This window comes from Aotus nancymaae, unplaced genomic scaffold (assembly GCF_030222135.1).
Source record: "Aotus nancymaae isolate 86718 unplaced genomic scaffold, 86718_ANA_hifiasm-v0.15.2.pri h1tg000010l, whole genome shotgun sequence".
Taxonomy (NCBI): Eukaryota; Metazoa; Chordata; class Mammalia; order Primates; family Aotidae; genus Aotus; species Aotus nancymaae.
In genome coordinates, this window is record NW_026988421.1 from 65,012,072 (window position 1) to 65,029,130 (window position 17,059).

At 38.0% G+C, this 17,059-nt stretch overlaps 1 protein-coding gene and 1 non-coding gene across 3 annotated transcripts in view; both read right to left on the reverse strand.

Annotated features, from left to right (window-relative positions):
• The window catches only part of CFAP70 (cilia and flagella associated protein 70), a 103,025-nt gene that overhangs the window by 47,832 nt on the left and 38,134 nt on the right, over positions 1 to 17,059 (reverse strand). For both annotated transcript variants that reach the window (XM_064374291.1, XM_064374292.1), the window contains exons 11-15: positions 13,895 to 14,065; positions 13,254 to 13,334; positions 11,725 to 11,816; positions 1,442 to 1,506; positions 752 to 942 (exon numbers count right to left, since the gene is read on the reverse strand). In XM_064374291.1, coding sequence (XP_064230361.1) covers positions 752 to 942; positions 1,442 to 1,506; positions 11,725 to 11,816; positions 13,254 to 13,334; positions 13,895 to 14,065 — 600 coding nt within the window. The remainder of the gene's footprint in view (positions 1 to 751; positions 943 to 1,441; positions 1,507 to 11,724; positions 11,817 to 13,253; positions 13,335 to 13,894; positions 14,066 to 17,059) is intronic.
• On the reverse strand, positions 3,875 to 3,978 carry LOC135274094 (small nucleolar RNA U13). Its single transcript, XR_010341905.1, has one exon. It is a non-coding gene; the product is annotated as a small nucleolar RNA U13 (small nucleolar RNA).

Below are 17,059 nucleotides of genomic sequence, written 5' to 3' on the forward strand. Positions count from 1 at the left end.
TTTCCCATCTATAAAATGAGGAACACCTACTTTATAGGATTGTTATAAGTATTACATTAGTAAAAGATGAAGCACTGGCAAATTTGCCTGGCAAACAGCAAACATGTAATAAATGTTAGCCATTATTATTCAAGAAATGATTATTAAATTAACTATTTCTCAAACCTTAGTGATTCTATAGCTTATGGAGAGATATGGAGTTGTTTTTTTTTTTAATTTTTATTTCCCTGATGCCTGGGAATGGAGTTTTTTGTTTTTGTTTATACATTCTGAATTTTAAAAAGTGAAATGTAATGCCAGTAGTTAAATGTATCCTAACTCAAGACATGCTATTCTAGTACTAATGATTAAGGCCTCCTTCCTGATAACTGTTTCATCTTCAAATTCAAGTCTAAAAATAATTTTTTTAAAGAGAGATTTGAATGGGAGGCAAGGAGAATTAATTATGGAGTCAGTACCAGAGTTTCTGCCTCCTATAGTGACAATGCAATCTGGTCCAAAATCTGGCCCAGCCTTAAGTGAATAATTAGTTTCTTAAAAGCTTCCATTCAGAATATATGTAATAAGTTATTCCAAGACTGCAGGAATGGAGCTTCTCCCGACACTGTATCATAGAGAACTTAGCTCTTTGCCGCAACCGAGAAAGGTGGGAGTATAGCTGAACATAATCAGAGGAGAAAATGTTAACTGGGTATGTGGAGAAGGTGCTCCATAAAAACCTGTGGAATAATTAAACAAGTGAATGATTTACCTTGAGTTGTTCTTTGAAAGCAAAGTATTTTCCAGAGCAATTAAGTTCATAGCTCAGCTGGCACTTCTGCTCCTCCAAGGTTTCACTATCCATATCACTCTCCAGTGTGGCCACCTGTTTCCCAAACATTCTGTAGTATTCATCTAGAATGGCTCTAGAAATATTATTGATCTGTATGTGGTAGTCACTCACTGCCTAAGAAAATACAAAACATCTGGTAGAGGCCTCAAAGAGGTCAAGACCATGGATTGGAAGTCTAAAACTGGAATTTGGTTTATGTTCAATACTACTTTGTTTGTTTGTTTGTTTTTTTTAGAGACAAGGTCTCACTCTGTTGCCCAGGCTGGAGTGCAGTGGTGTGATCATAGCTTACTTCCCCCTTGAACTCCTGGCCTCAAGCTACCCTCCTGCCTCAACCTCCCTAGTAGCTGAGACTACAGGTGCGTGTCACCACATCCAGTAATGCTTTGAATGGAAAATGCCCTTTTCTTCCCAGCTGAGAGACCACCAGCCAGAGATAAAACATTGTATGCTATATGTCATTGATCACAAATAGAACCAGCAATGAAAATATGTAAAGCTTCAAACAAGTTTTCACCCCTTCTCGAAGACAGATTAAAGAGTCCATGCAATTATCAAGTGCATGCACTTAATATCGTATTACTTATCATTTCATCTTGGCTCTGGCACTTGCCTTCTGAGCTCCTCCTGTCCGACGGGTAAGAGGAGGCCTTGGAGGAATCATTTCCTTAACCCTGTATCAGGAAAGAATAAAAAGCAAAAAATTTTTATTATCTACAGATTTACATTTTCTTACCCTCAAAGTGTCTGGGTGGGGGATATCTAAGGTCTGTTCCCCTACTACACTTGAGCACTGTGCTATTCTCTCATGTAAAACCCTAGATGTGAACCACAGCACAGTATATGGCTATGGACCATACAGGAGGGAGTCAGAAAGCAGCTACTTAGGGAGTATCTAAGTTGCATTTTTGGCTAATTTGAGCCCTGGCTTTATTACATATTTTAAAAAACTGTAGTATACAAGGGCTGTTTGACTGTTTTTTTTTTGTTTTTTTTTTTTTTAGATGGAGTCTCACTCTGTTGCCAGGCTGGAGTGTAGTGGCATGATCTCAGCTCACTGCAACCTCCGCTTCCCAGTTTCAAGCAATTTTTCTCCTGCTTCAGCATCCCAAGTAGCTGGGATTACAAGCACATGCCACCATGCCCAGCTAATTCGTGTAGTTTTAGTAGAGACGGGGTTTCACCATGTTGGACAGGATAGTCTCGATATCCTGACTTCATGATCTACCCGCCTTGGCCTCCCAAAGTACTGAGATTATAGGCATGAGCCACCTCGCCCAGCCCATTGATTGGGTTTTGAAATAAATGGTTGTCATCATTTTAGAGACACTCCGTAACATCTCTAAAAATAGAATGATTTGGAAATCCAGGTGAATAGGCAAGTAAAAACTCTTTTTTCCTCCTCAGCTACAATAAAAGTGTATTCTTGGCATAATTTATAGGACTGCATTAAATTACAATAATGTTATCAAACCTTAAAGTGAGTAAAAAAACACATTTTGTCACTCTTAAACTACTTATGCCAAAACCTCTACCTTCTATTTTCAGAAGCTCTTACAAGAACCTAGAAGGAATGAAGTTATAGATCCCTTTTAGTTTCAGGTTCTTGCTAAATATATTGTACTACCTTGAAGTCCACAATCACACTCACAAAATCTATTTTTCTTCCTAGGTTCTATGTGATAACTAATGATAACTCTGTTTACAATTACTAATTTTAATTATATTTATCTAAATAGGTAATCTATTTATATTATTCAAAATTTAGAAGGTATGAAAGTGTATAGCAAAATATTTCATTTCAACTTTACTGCCCAGCCTCCTAGTTTCCTCTCCAGAGGCAATGTTTTTCATTCATTCAAAATAGATACTGAGAGGCTGGGCGTGGTGGCTCATTTCTGTAATCCTAGCACTTTGGGAGGCTGAGGTGGGTAGATTGCCTCAGCTTAGGAGTTCCAAACCAGCCTGGGCAACATAGTGAAATCCTGTCTCTACTAAAATACAAAAATTAGCTTGGTGCAGTGGTGCGCACCTGTAGTTCAAGGAGGCTGAGGCATGAGAATTGCTTGAACCCAGGAGGTGGAGGTTGCAGTGAGCCAAGATAGTTGCCTAGGTCACAGAGCAAGACTCTGTCTCCCAAAAACAAACAAACAAAAAAAATAGATACTGAGTGCTTATTGTCCATCAGGTAGTTTTCGAGGTTTGGGAATAGAGCATTAAACAAAATAGACAAAAACTTCTACCCTTATAGAGCTTACATTCTAGTGAGGAAAGAAAGATAATAAATAAATATGCTAGTAATATGTCCCATGGAGAAAAATAATGCAGGAAGGCAGACAGACTCTGTTAAGGGTTGAGGGTGGTGGAATGCAGGAACTTATTTCACCAGGAAGGCCTTGCTGAGATGATAACATTTGAGTAAAGACCTGAGGGAAGTGAGGAAGCAGGTGACATAGTTTGGATATTTGTCCCCATCCAAATCTCATGTTGAATTATAATTCCCAACATTGGAGGTGAGGCCTGGTAGGAGGTGTTTGGATAATGGAGGCGGATCCCTCATGGCTTGGTGCTGTCTTCATGATAGTGACTAAGTGCTTGCAAGAACTGGTCATTTTAAAGTGTGTGGCACATACCCCAACTCCCTCCCTGCTCTCTCTCTCTCTCTTGTTCCTGCTTTGACAATGAAATATTATTTGGCAATAAGGAAATTAAGTAAGTATTGATATATACTACAATACGACTAAACCTTAACAACATTACATTAAATGAAAGAAGCCAGTCAGCATATATTCTATGATTCCAGAGTTGGCAAATATATAGAGAAAAAAATGAGATAAATGGCTGCTTAGGCTTGGGGGTTCAAGGTGGAAGAGTTGGCACAATGGTTGAGAGGAAAAGGAGAATGACTGCTAATGTACATGGGATTTCAATTTGGGGGATAATTATAATATTTATAAAGTTGATTATGGAGTGGCTATACAATTCTGTGAGTATACTAAAAGTCACTGAATTATACACTTTATTTTTATTTTTCTAAGTTCACATCAGACAGGTAATATGATGATGTCATAACAAGGCTTGAGGGGGGCAGAGCTCATGCATGAGCATGAACAGCCAGTCATTACGCTTGTGAACTACAAAGGGATTAGAATTAGATACTTTAAATGGGTGAACGAAATGAAAGAAAAGGTGTTGGCAGTAGAGAAGTATATGGTATGTGAATAATATCTCAATAAAGCTATTATTAGAAAATAAAAAAGAAGAAATTGAAGGATGGAATGGTAGATGTAAGGAAACCAGATGAGGGACTACTATGGCTCTGACCAGAGAGTATGTGAGAGTTAGGAGAGGTTCAGCTTGAAATATAAATGTGGGAGCCAAGAGCATAGAAATGATATTTAGAGCCACAAGACTAGATAGAAACCAAGGAAGTAAGTATAGATAGAAAAGGTGTTCAAGCACTGAGTTCTGGGGGACCCCAACATTTAGATGTGGAGAGATAAAGAAGGCCAGGGAGGGAAGAGTAAAGCCAGGAGAGTATAGTGTCCTCACAACCAAGTGAAGAAAGTTCCTCAAGGAGGATTGAGTAGTTAAATGTTGATGACAGGTCAAAACAACCCCAAGAACAGACCACTGGATTTAAAAATGTGGTGGTCATTGATGACCTTGATAACATCATTTATTGGAAGTGAATTACCTGATCAAAGAGTTAAAAATCCATGAATCTGTAGTTAAATAGCTATTACCAAATTGCCCTCCACTGGAGTTTTACCAATTTATATTCGTATCAGTTTATAAGAGGGGACCTGTTTCCAAACATCCTCAACAAGACAATAAATTATCAAGCTCTTTTGATCTTCAACAATGAAAAAACAAGGTACTTCAGCATAGTTTTAATTTGCATTTATTTTATTATGGAAGTAATTGAGCTTCTTTACATACGTTGAAGACTGCTTTAAATTTAGGTATATTCTTATACAGTGACATAGATTTAGCCTCAGCCTGCAATCAAAGGCAAATAATCTTTTATGAGTATTGAGTACAATTTTCTTTTTTATTTATTTCTTTATTTTTTATTTTTTGAAACAGGGTCTTGCTCTGTTGCCCAGGCTGGAGTACACTGCCACGATCACAGTTCACTGCAGCCTGGATCTCCAGGCTCAAGCAATCCTCCTGCCTCAGCTCCCCACCCCTACCCCCACCCTCAGGTAGCTCAGACTACAGGTGTGCACTACCACACCCAACTAATTTTTTTATTTTTAATAGAGACGAGGTCTTGCTATGTTGCCTAGGCTACTCTCAAACCTCTGAGGTGAAGCAATCCTCCTGCCTCAGCCTCCCAAAGTGCTGGGATTACAGGTGTGAGCCACCATGCCCAGCCTAAGTACAACTTTCTATTGTTGCCATTCTAATTAGCTTTTGCTCTATAATATTATCATTTGGGCCAGTTTGGAGAAGAAATGCCTCCAATTCCCTACAGCCAAAGAAAAAATTGATTGCTAATAACTGTTTCTCATTTAAAAAGTCCAAGAATATTTAAACATTGATAAACCAGTTTTTAAAGTACTACATAGAATACTTTATGAACTATAAATGTATGAAAAGTTTCAGACAAAAAAAGTCATAAAAATTGCTTCTGCAGCCAGATATGGTAACTCACGCCTGTAATCCCAGCACTTTGGGTGGCTGAGGTGGGCGGATCACAAGGTCAGGAGTTTGAGACCAGTCTGGCCAACATGGCCATCTCTACTAACAAAAAAAAAGTACAAAACTTAGCTGGGCATGGTGGTGCATGCCTGTGGTCCCACCTACTCAGGAGGCTGAGGCAGGAGAATTGCTTGAACCTGGGAGGCGGAGGATGCAGTGAGCTGAGATCATTACCACTGCACTCCAGCCTGGGCGACAGAGTGAGACTCTGGCTCAAAAAAAAAAAATTGCTTCTGCATTTGTTGTAAAACTGTCATTAAGGATACTGCTACACCGTCACTCTGTATTATTCTATGTAAGAGCCCAAATGAAAAGTCTGTTTTAGAATTTAATGCCAGAAATAAATGTGGTCTCTTTTTGTGACTAATGTACTTCTTCCTTTATGATTAAAATTATATAACTTAGAGGGCTTCCCTTTTTGTTGGACAGCTCAGATTTGATGCTTATTCATGAGAGCTCTATTTAATGCTGTCTTCCTTTTCCATGGTTTTGAGCTTTTGACTATTTCTAGATTATCACTTTTATTTTGTATATGTCATTTATGGCAAATATTATCAAATTATTTTTGGAAAAAGACTAAATGCAAAGTTTTTTAAAAACTCAAGAACTCTCAGATATAAAAGATGAATGTGCCATTACAAGCAGGTAATTCTCAAAATGAACTTCCAAATTATTAATAAATATGTGTAAACATGTTTCACTACACAATTTACAATGTATATTGAAATTAAAATTGAGAAACTTCTCCCCATCAAAATAGCAAAAAGCAAATTAGTATTGTGTTGGTGAATATGTGAAGAAACAGTAGTCTCACATATTACTTATAGAACTGTAAACTTTTTGGAAGGCAATTTGGGGATATTTATCTAAAGTCTTTAATTTACATGTAATAAAGAGTCTCCAAGGTAGCAGCCGCTATTTCTTTTCATCTTTGAGTATAATGCTCCTCACATCAAGAGGTAAAGTCTAGATGTCAGCAAAATGACAGAGCAGGTAACTCTAAACTCCTAACTCTCCAGAGAAACTTTAAAAAAAAAAAACACCAGAAACTGCAACTGTCAGAACCAACTTGTTAGAACGTTGGGAAGAAAAGGTTTACAGTAACCAAGAGAATGCTGAATCCAGAAAAGGCAATTCTAAATTGGCAGGAAAGCTTTGTGGCATTTTTGCTTGCTCTTGCCCTACGCCATACCCAGCTCAGCAGCAGTCTTGAAGGTGGCAGCCTGGATTTCCAGTGTGGCACACTGATCCCTGATTCTGGAGGAAGCAGAGCAGACTTTATTCTCAAATTATTGTGTTTGTTCTAACCTGTCTGGGACTGCCTGAAAGACTTGTGCAAGGCACTCATCTCCGTTTCTCCTAACTAAGCATGGAAAAGCACTGAAAACTACACAGGGTGGAAAAGCATTGTTCAAAAACGCTGTAAGGTTATCAAAATCCCAGAACTGTTTAGGGCAAAGCATTATGGTTGAGACATACAATAGACCACCTAAAGCCTGAGAGGAAAAGCTGGAGAGTTTCTTCGGGAAATTAAGAGCATTCAAAAGTACTTGTGTGTACTGGGGAATTCAGAAAGCCACATGTATGCCCAGGACAGGATGTATGCTTAAAGTTGGCCAGAGAAGACCCTATGCTTTCACCACTGACTGATCTACAGGTTCAGTATAAGCAGGAAGTAAAGGCTGAGGCAGAAATATAAATGGCCTGCTTAAGTGTTAAAAGAATGCCTCAGCACAGAGCCATCTGCAAAGATTGGCAGAAAAGATTTTTTGTTTTGTTTTTGTTTGTATTTAGATCCTGGGATTCAAGGAAATCTGCAAAACACTGGCTGAACACAAGTTACACCTTCAACAATCAAAAACAGCAAACATAGGGAAGAGAAAAGTTTGATTTCCAAAATTCCTACATGACAGTATCCACATGTCCAGCTTTCAACAATGGTAAAATAGAAATAGTACAAATAAATTAAAGTATGACTCTTTCTTTCTTTTTTTTTTTTTTTTGAGACAGTCTCACTCTGTCACCAGGTCAGAGTGCTGGCGCAATCCTAGCTCACTGCAACCTCCACCTCCCAGGTTCAAGCAATTCTCCTGCCTCAGCCTCCCAAGTAGCTGGGACTACAGGCGCATGCCACCACATCCTGCTAATTTTTGTATTATTAGTAGAGATGGGGTTTCACCATATTGCTGACCTCGAACTCCAGACCTTATGATCCTCCCACCTTGGCCTTCCAAAGTGCTGGGATTACAAGTGTGAGCCACTATGCCTGGCCTGATTACAGTATGACTCTTTCAAAGAAAAAAATATAGAAACTCTCCCTACAGAAGCCCAGGCATCAAACTTACTACACAAATGCATTAAATCAACTGTCCTATACACACTCAAAAAGCTAAAGGAAGCCATGGACAAAACAAAGAGAAACAAGAAAAGCAATGTATGAACAAAATTAGAATATCAGTAGAGATATAAATTATTTTTTTTAAAAAAACAAGAAGTCTGGAGCTGAAAAAATATTTGGAATAAAAAATTCACTAAAGGGTTCAACAGCAGATTTGATCAGGCAGAAGAAAGAATCAGTAAACCTGAAGACAGAACAATTGAAATAATTCAGTCTGAGGAACAGAAAGAAAAAGAGTGAAGAAAAGTGAACGGAATCTAAGACCTATAGGATGCCATCAAGCTGGCCAGCATACACATTATGAAAGTTCTGGAAGAAGAAGTTTCCAGAGAAGAAAGGGAGAAGAAAAGATTTTGAATAAATAACGGCCCCAAACTTCCCAAATTTGATAAAAGATATGAATCAACACATCCAAGAAACTTAATAAACTCCAAGCAGGAAAAACTCAGATATCCACACTAAGACATACTATAGATCTTCAGGCTGAAATGACAGGACACTAATCAGTAACTTGAAGCCAGATGAAGAAATAAAGAACACTAGTAAAGGTAAATGTAAAAGCCAGTATTATTATACTTTTGACTTGTAACTCTTCTTTCTCTTCTCTTTTTTTTTGATGACAAATGCATAAAATAATAATGATAAGTCTATGTTAACAGACACACAATAGATAAATTTGTAACCTGTGACACTAACAATATAAAAGGGGAAGGATGGAGATATATAGGAATAGAATGTATAGTACTGAAATTAAGTTTGTATTCAAACTAAGCCATTACAGGTTTAAGATGCTAATTGTTGTCTCCAAGTTAACCACTAAGACAACAACTAAAAAATATACAGAAAAGGAAAAAAAAGGGGAAATCCAAATGGTATACTACAAAAAATCAACTAAATATAAAAAGGCAGTAACAAAGGAAGTGAAGAACAAAATATATATATGTAAGACATGCAGACAATGAACAGATAAATGGCAGAAGTAAATCCTTCTTTATCAGTAGTCACATTAAATGTAAATGGATTAAATTTTCCTATTAAAAAGCAGAGATTGGCAGATTACATTAGAAAAACTCACACAGAATCTATCTATCTACTGTCTACAAGATACTCCCTTTAGATATAAGAACAGAAGGAAGTCAAAGTTAGGATAAAATGAGATATTTCATACAAATAGTAATCAAAGAGCTGGGATTATTGTCTATATTATTGTCAGACAAAATAAACTTCAAATAAAAATAAGTTACAAGAGACAAATAAGAACATTAAATATTGATAAAAGTTTCAATACAGCAATAAAATACATTTATAAACATATACAACAGAACCCCAAAATTTATAAAGCAAAAACTGACAGAATTGAAGGGAGAAATTGATAGTCCTACAATAGAGACTTCAATACTCTACTTTCCATAATAGATAAAACAACCAGACAGGAGATTAATAAAGAAATAAAGGATTTAGGTTGGGCACGGTGGTTCACACCTGTAACCCTAGCACTTTGGGAGGCCAAGGTGGGTGGATTGCCTGAGCTCAGGAGTTCAAAAACAGCCTGGGCAACACAGTGAAACCCCATCTCTATGAAAATACAAAACAAAAAAAATTAACCAGGTATGGTGGTGTGCTCCTATAGTCCCAGCTACTTGGGAGGCTGAGGCAGGAGAATTGCTTGGACCCAGAAGGCAGAGATTTCAGTGAGCCAAGATCACGCCACTGCACTCCAGCCTGGGCAACAGAGAAAGAATCCATCTCAAAAAAAAAAAAGAAAAAGAAAAGAAAAAGAAAAAGAAAGAAAAGAAAGGATTTAAACAACCCTATAAACCAATTAGACCCAAAAGATATATATAGAACATTCTACCCAATAACAATAGATTGCACATTCTTCTCAAGGGCACATAGACCATTCTGCAGGACAGACCATATGTCAGGCCACAAAATAAATATAAATAAATTTTAAAAGATTGAAATCATGGCTGGGAATGGTGGCTCACACCTGTAATCCCAGCACTTTGGAAGGCCAAGGCAGGTGGATCACCTGAGGTCGGGAGTTCAACAGCCTGACCAACATGGAGAAACCCTGTCTCTACTAAAAATACAAAATTAGCCAGGCATGGTGGTGCATGCCTGTAATCCAACTACTTGGGAGGCTGAGGCAGGAGAATCACTTGAACTTGAGAGGCGGAGGTTGCGGTGAGCCAAGATCGCACCATTGCACTCCAGCCTGGGCAACAAGAGCAAAACTCTGTCTCAAAAAAAAAAAAAAAGATTGAAATCATATGAAACATATTTTTTGATCATAGTGAAATAAAACTAAAACTCAGTAACGGAAAGAAGACTGAAAATTTAAAAAATAAGAATATTAAATAATCGAAATAAGAAAATTAAGAAATACACTCAACCAATGGGTCAAAGAAGAAATCACAAGGGAAATTTTTAAAAAACCTTTAGACAAATGAAAACAAAAATCAAACAAAAACTTACGAAATGCAGTGAAAGCAGTATTTAGAGGGAAATACATAATTCTCAACACATACATTAAAGAAGAAAACTCAAAATCAACAAAACTGTATACCTTAAGGAACTAGCAAAAGGAGTGTACACTATGTGCAAAGCTAGTAGAAGACATAATAAAGGGAAGAATGAAGATTAGAGTAGAAAAAATTAGAGAATGGAAAAATTATAGAGAAAATAAAAAAGATTTAAAAGTTGGTTTTCTGAAAAGATCAACAAGATTGACAAATCTTTAGCAAGATTGACTAAGAAAAGAGAGAAGACAACTTACTAAAATCAGAAATGAAAGTGGAAACGTTACTATCAATTTTACAGGGATAAAAAAGAGTATTAGAGAATACTATGAACAGCTGTATGCCAACAAGTTGAATAACCCAGATGAATGCACAATTTCCTAGTAACCCACAAGCAAAGCACTATGGTACAATATAGACAGTTTTTAAAAATTACATATATGTATATGTAACATGAGCATGTTTATGTGTGTATGTGTATTACGGGGGGCTTTAAAATAACTCCAGAAGGATAACAACACCAAGGTTATCATTAGGTGAATAGAGAGCTGGATGTTTTTATTTTTTAATTTTTTAAATTTTAACTTAATTCTTAAAATTCTTTATAGAGATGGGGTCTCACTATGTTGCCCAAGCTGGTCTCAAACTCCTGGGCTCAAGTGATCTTCTTGCCTCAGCCTCCCAAAGCACTGGGATTATATGAATGAGCTACCACACCTGGCTTGGATATTTTTATATACTTTCTTGTTCATCCCTATTTCCTAAATTTTTTTTTTTTTTTTAGAGTCAGAGTCTTGCTCTGTTTTCTAGGCTGGAGTGCAGAGCTGCGACCTCGGCTCACTGCAACCTCCGCCTCCGGGTTCAAGCAATTCTCTTGCCTCAGCCTTCTGAGTAACTGGGATTACAGGCACATGCTGTCACGCCTGGCTAATTTTTTGTATTTTAGTAGACACAGGATTTCACCGTGTTGCCTAGGCTGGTTTTGAACTCCTGAGCTCAGGGAATCCCCCTGCCTTGGCCTCCCAAAGTGCTAGGATTATAGGCGTGAACCACCACACCCAGTTTCTTAAAAATTTTTATAATGAGCATGCAATGCTTTTGTGATAAGGTAACAACAATAACAACAACAAAAAAAAACTTCATCTAGAACAAAACCAGATAACTCCTGCTTAGCCCAAGGGAAATTACAATCATGGGAACACTCCGACTTCCTCTTATTCATACCCAAATTGTATAAAACTAGTATAACCACCATAGCTACATACCTTCTGGCTAGCTCCTCTGGCATTCGCTTTGGAACCAAGGCTTTGTCCAGCTGAATTTCTAACACAATGTATGTCCTTGCTTCTACATATTGCTGTAAAGGCATTGTTTTTTTATTAATTATTTCCAGAAAAAAATATTTATGAAAAGTTTACTAACATAAGATGATGCTCACAATATAGTAAGTGAGAAAACTGCATATATAACTAAAGAAACAGGGCTTCATAATACTTTTCCAGGAACTGTTTTAAGTGAATGCCATTCTTTCTTCCAGCAACCTTCTTTCAGGTGGGTCCTGCAGAAATATTCTCTTCCTTCTTATATTTCCACTCACAGTCTCCTCACTACCAGCTACCAACTCCAACTGCTAGACAAATGTACCCAGATTTTTGCCAGTATCCTAAATACAACATGTCCAAACTTGAATTTATTATTTCCCCAATGCCAATCTCTCTTTTGACTTTTCTCTTAGTGGTGTTTCCATCCTTTCTGAAAGCGAGGCTAACTTGAGTTATCTTTAACTTTTCTTCATCAGTATCCCCAAAGCTTCCCAATTGCAAACTCCTTGCCTCTGCAGGTTTCTGACTTTCTTTACTACAACCTCTGCTCTAAATAAAACTGTCATCAACACTCATCTATACTACAAGAAAAGCCTGCAGTCCTACCCTACCTTCAGTCTCTTTTTTTTACACCCTTGCAAGAATTCCTGAAACACACATGAGATCTTATTTCTACGTGACTTTAAAACCTTTGGTGTGAATCTCAAAGAAGAGGTTCCAGAATCCCTCATCAGCTATGCAATGAAAGTCCAAACTTTTAAAGAAGCCTTTCAAGTCTTTCCATAATCTGATTCAGCCTCTCTCATCTCTCCTACCTCTTTATAAAATCTCTCCTTTAACTTCTCTGTATACCATACACTGTAATTAACTGACACACTATAAATTCTGCTCTTGCAAATTCTCTGTGTTGTTCTCTCTCAAGTTGTTCCCTAGCTCTGAAATGCCTCTCCCTCCATCTTCATCTGGCAAACAGGTCTCTTCATCTTTCACTACTTAGTATGGATATCACCTCTTTCATGAAGCCTTCCCTTAGACTGCCCATCCTAATCTTTGTCTCCTCAGAGCCCATACAGAACTTTTATTTGTACCTCTATTACAGCACTCATCAAAATTATATACTATGGTTAGTTATGTACTTGTCTGTTTCCCCTGCCAGATGCTGAGTTTCCTGAAGGCAGACGAATAAATGCTGCAGATGATACATCTTTGCATCCCTTATAATGTTTAACATAGTAGAATTAATAAAAGACATAAAATTTTAATGCTGGAAAGGACCTTATAATTAACCTGGTATCAGCTTATTTTACAGAGTTTCAACAAGACAAAGAAATTTGCCCAAAGTAATAAATTGGTCATGGGCAAATATGGGATGATAACTAACATCCTGCCCTGAGCATTTTCCAATGAAAATACTTGCTTAATACAGGTCTGGTTAACTTAATCTTAATTTTCCAAACTTTATGCATAGTTACCTGTCCTTCAAGATTGTGAGTTAGAGGGGGTTCACCTTCCAAAGGAGTATCTGAGCTCTGAGATTTTATACTAGGTGCCTGCTGAAAGAAAATGAACACACCTCAAAAATTGAATTCCTACACAGTCTTCATAGCGACAAGAACAATGATCTCTACATTGCATCAAAATGCAAACTAACTGCAGTCATAAAAAATAATAAGTTCATGTCTTTTGCAGGGACATGGATGAAGCTGGAAACCATCATTCTCAGCAAACTAACACAGGAACAGAAAACCAAACACCACATGTTCTCATTCTTAAGTGGCAGATGAACAATGAAAACACATGGACACAGGGAAGGGAACATCACATACCGGGGTCTGTTGGGGGTGAGGGGCAAGGGGATGGAAAGCATTAGGACAAATACCTAATGTATGCAGGGCTTAAAATCTAGATGACAGGTTGACAGATGCAGCAAACCACCATAGCACATGTATACCTATGTAACAAACCTGTACATTCTGCATATGTATCCCAGAACCTAAGGTAAAATTTTTTTAAAAATGCAAACTAACATTGATACAAGTCACCAAGTAAGAAATCAGTGAAGCCTCTGGAATGTAAACTAACAGGCAAAATCATCACCTTCTCAACAACCTACCATATCCCCAGGCCTAGGCCTTCCATCTATATCCTTTTCTTTAACTGGTTTATCTTCTTTCAGATTCTTAGAAACAGCTGGTTTGGACAGTGGATAATTAATTCCTCCTATTTTATTATTATGAATCAAATGATGGCCAGTATCCCGGAACAAGCTGAATAAACACTTGGTCTGAAAAACAAAAAGCAAAAGCAATACATGAGACAAACTTGAAAGAAAGCCATATTTTTTTTTATCATTTAGTTTTCCAAACAATTTCAGCATTTAACATTAGAGAGAGAGAGGGAACCTGAAAAAATTCATTGTATTTCCCGCCTTTTAGAACAGGTAAAATCACCACAGAAAGTTAGTTGCCTACTCTATCATTTAAAGGATTTAGAGACCTTACAACCTGGCTTGATTCTGGTGTCTCATAACTCTTGTAATCAGAATGCTTTTAATCTTTGACAAAGAATTTCAAATTAGGCTGGACATGGTGGCTCACACCTGTAATCCGGGCACTTTGGCAGGAGGACTGTGTGAGTTCAGTAGTTCAAGACCAGCTTAGGCAAAATGGTGAGACCTCATCTCTATTAAAAAAAAAAAAAAAAAAAATCAGTGAAGTATGGTGGCACATGCCTGTAGTCCTAGCTACTCGGGAGACTGAGGTGGGAGAATCGCTTGAGCCCAAGCAGTCAAGGCTGCAGTGAACCATGACTGACTGTATCACTACATTCCAGCCTGGGCTACAGAACGAGACCTTGTCAAAAAAAAAAAAAGCCTGGGTGCAGTGGCTCACATCTGTAACCCCAGCACTTGAGGAGACTGAGGCAGGCAGATCACTTGAGATCAGAAGTTTGAGACTAGCCTGGCCAACATGGTGATACCCCATCTCTACTAAAAATACAAAAATTAGCCGGATGTGGTGGCACATGCCTGTAGTCCCAACTACTGGAAAGGCTGAGGCAGGAGATTCACTTGAACCTGGGAGGCAGAGGTTGCAGAGACCTGAGATGGCGTACTGCAGCCTGGGTGATAGAGCGAGACTCTATCTCAAAAAAAAAAAAAAAAAAAAAAAAATTAAATTAACATTAAGAGGTTGAATTCACTTCTATATAAGAAATAGTATCTATTTAGTTACCATGATCTAGCAGTTGTAATTGGAAGGATAAGTGAAGTTTAAAAAGTTCAAAGCAAAACCTTTGTATGGAAAAATTCAAACTATAGATAAATCACTAGAAAAGGATTGTATAACAATTTTTTCCCTAAAAATTCTCTTTTAAAATAAACAATTTCTTAATTAGACAACATGGATGATTCTCAAAATAATTTATGTTGAATGAAAAGAACCAGACCAAAGGAGGCCAGGCGAGAGGGAAGGGGTGGACAGAAGTGGGCAAAGGAATAATAGAAGACACAAAAAACTTTGGGAGCTAATGCGTGTAAGTTCATCATCTTGATTGTGGTGATAGTTTCACAGATGTACAGATATGTCAAAACTTTAAAATTGTACAATTTAAATATATGCAGTTTATTTATCAATTATACCTCAATAAAGCTGTTCGAAAACAATCCAACAATGTTAATTATAAATACTAAAAACCACTCACAATCCTACCACCTCTGTGATAAATACTATATTTCATTGATTCAAAGACATAAGCTTTCTCAAATTTTAACATCTCTGGGGTATGTTCTATAATAAGAGCATTTCATGTAAGTGGTATCATAAAATACATAGTCTTTTCCATCTGACATCTTTCACTTAGCATGTTTTTGAGGTTCATCCATGCTATAGCATGTATCAGTTGGTTCATTACTTTTTTATGTTTTATTTTAGTTATTTATTTATTTGAGACAGAGTCTCACTCTGTCACCTGGACTGGAGTGTAGTGGCACAATCATAGTTCACTGCAACCTCTGCCTTCTGGGTTCAAGCCATCAGCCCACCTCAGCCTCCTGAGTAGCTGGGACTATAGGCACACACCACCACCCCAGCTAATTTTTGTATTTTTTGTAGAGATGAGGTCTCACCATGTTGCCCAGGCTTGTTTCAAACTCCTGGCCTCAATGGTCTGCCAACCTTGGCCTCCCAAAGTGCTGGGGCTACAGGTATGAGCCACCGCACCTGATCCAAGTTTACTACTTTTTTAGAAAACAGGCTGGGCACAGTGGCTCACACCTGTAATCCCAGTACTTTGGGAGGCCAAGGCAGGAGGATCGCTTGACCCCAGGAGTTTGACACCAGCCTGGGAAACACAATGAACCTCTGTCTCTAAAAAGAAAAAAAGCCTACAGTCCCAGTTATTCAGGAGGCTAAGGTAGAGGATCACTTGAGCCCAGTAGTTCAAGGCTGCAGTGAGCTATGATAGTACCCGTGCACTCTAGCCTGGTGACAGAGACCCCATCTCAAAACAAAACAAAACCCAACTTTATCAATACTCACATTTATATAAGTTACCCATTTAAAGTACATGATTCAGTGAGTTGGGGATTTTACACCATTAGTAGTTCATTCCTTTTCACTGCAAAACAGTATTCCCTTATCTAGATATACCACATTTTGTTTATCTGCAGACATTTGGATTATTGTGAGCTTTTAGCTATTATAAGTAATTCTGCAATAAACATTTACATATGGCAGGGCATGGTGGTTCAGGCCTGTAATCCCAGCACTTTGGGAGGCCAAAGTGGGCAGATCATGAGGTCAGGAGATCAAGACCATCCTGGCCAGCATGGTGAAACCCTGTCTCTCTACTAAAATCCAAAAATAAAAATTAGCCAGGCGTGGTGCCATGTGCCTGTAGTCCCAGTTACTCAGGAGGCTGAGGCAGGGGAATTGCTTGAACCCAGGAGGTGGAGGTTTCAGTGAGCTGAGATAGCACCACTGCACTCCAGCCTGGCGACAGAGTAAGATTCCGTCTCAAAAACAAAACGAAACAACAACACCATAAAAAAACCCATTCACATATATGTCTTCATGTGAACACAGGTTTTCTTTTCTCTTAGAAACTCCTGGAAATGATTTTTTGGATTGTATGGTAAGTTTTTATTTACCATAGATATTCTTGTTTTTGGTTTTCTGAGACAGGGTCTCACTCTTGTCACCCAAGCGGGAGTGCAGTAGCATGATCACGGCTCACTGCAGCCTTGACCACCTGCTGGGCTCAAGTGATCCACTCACCT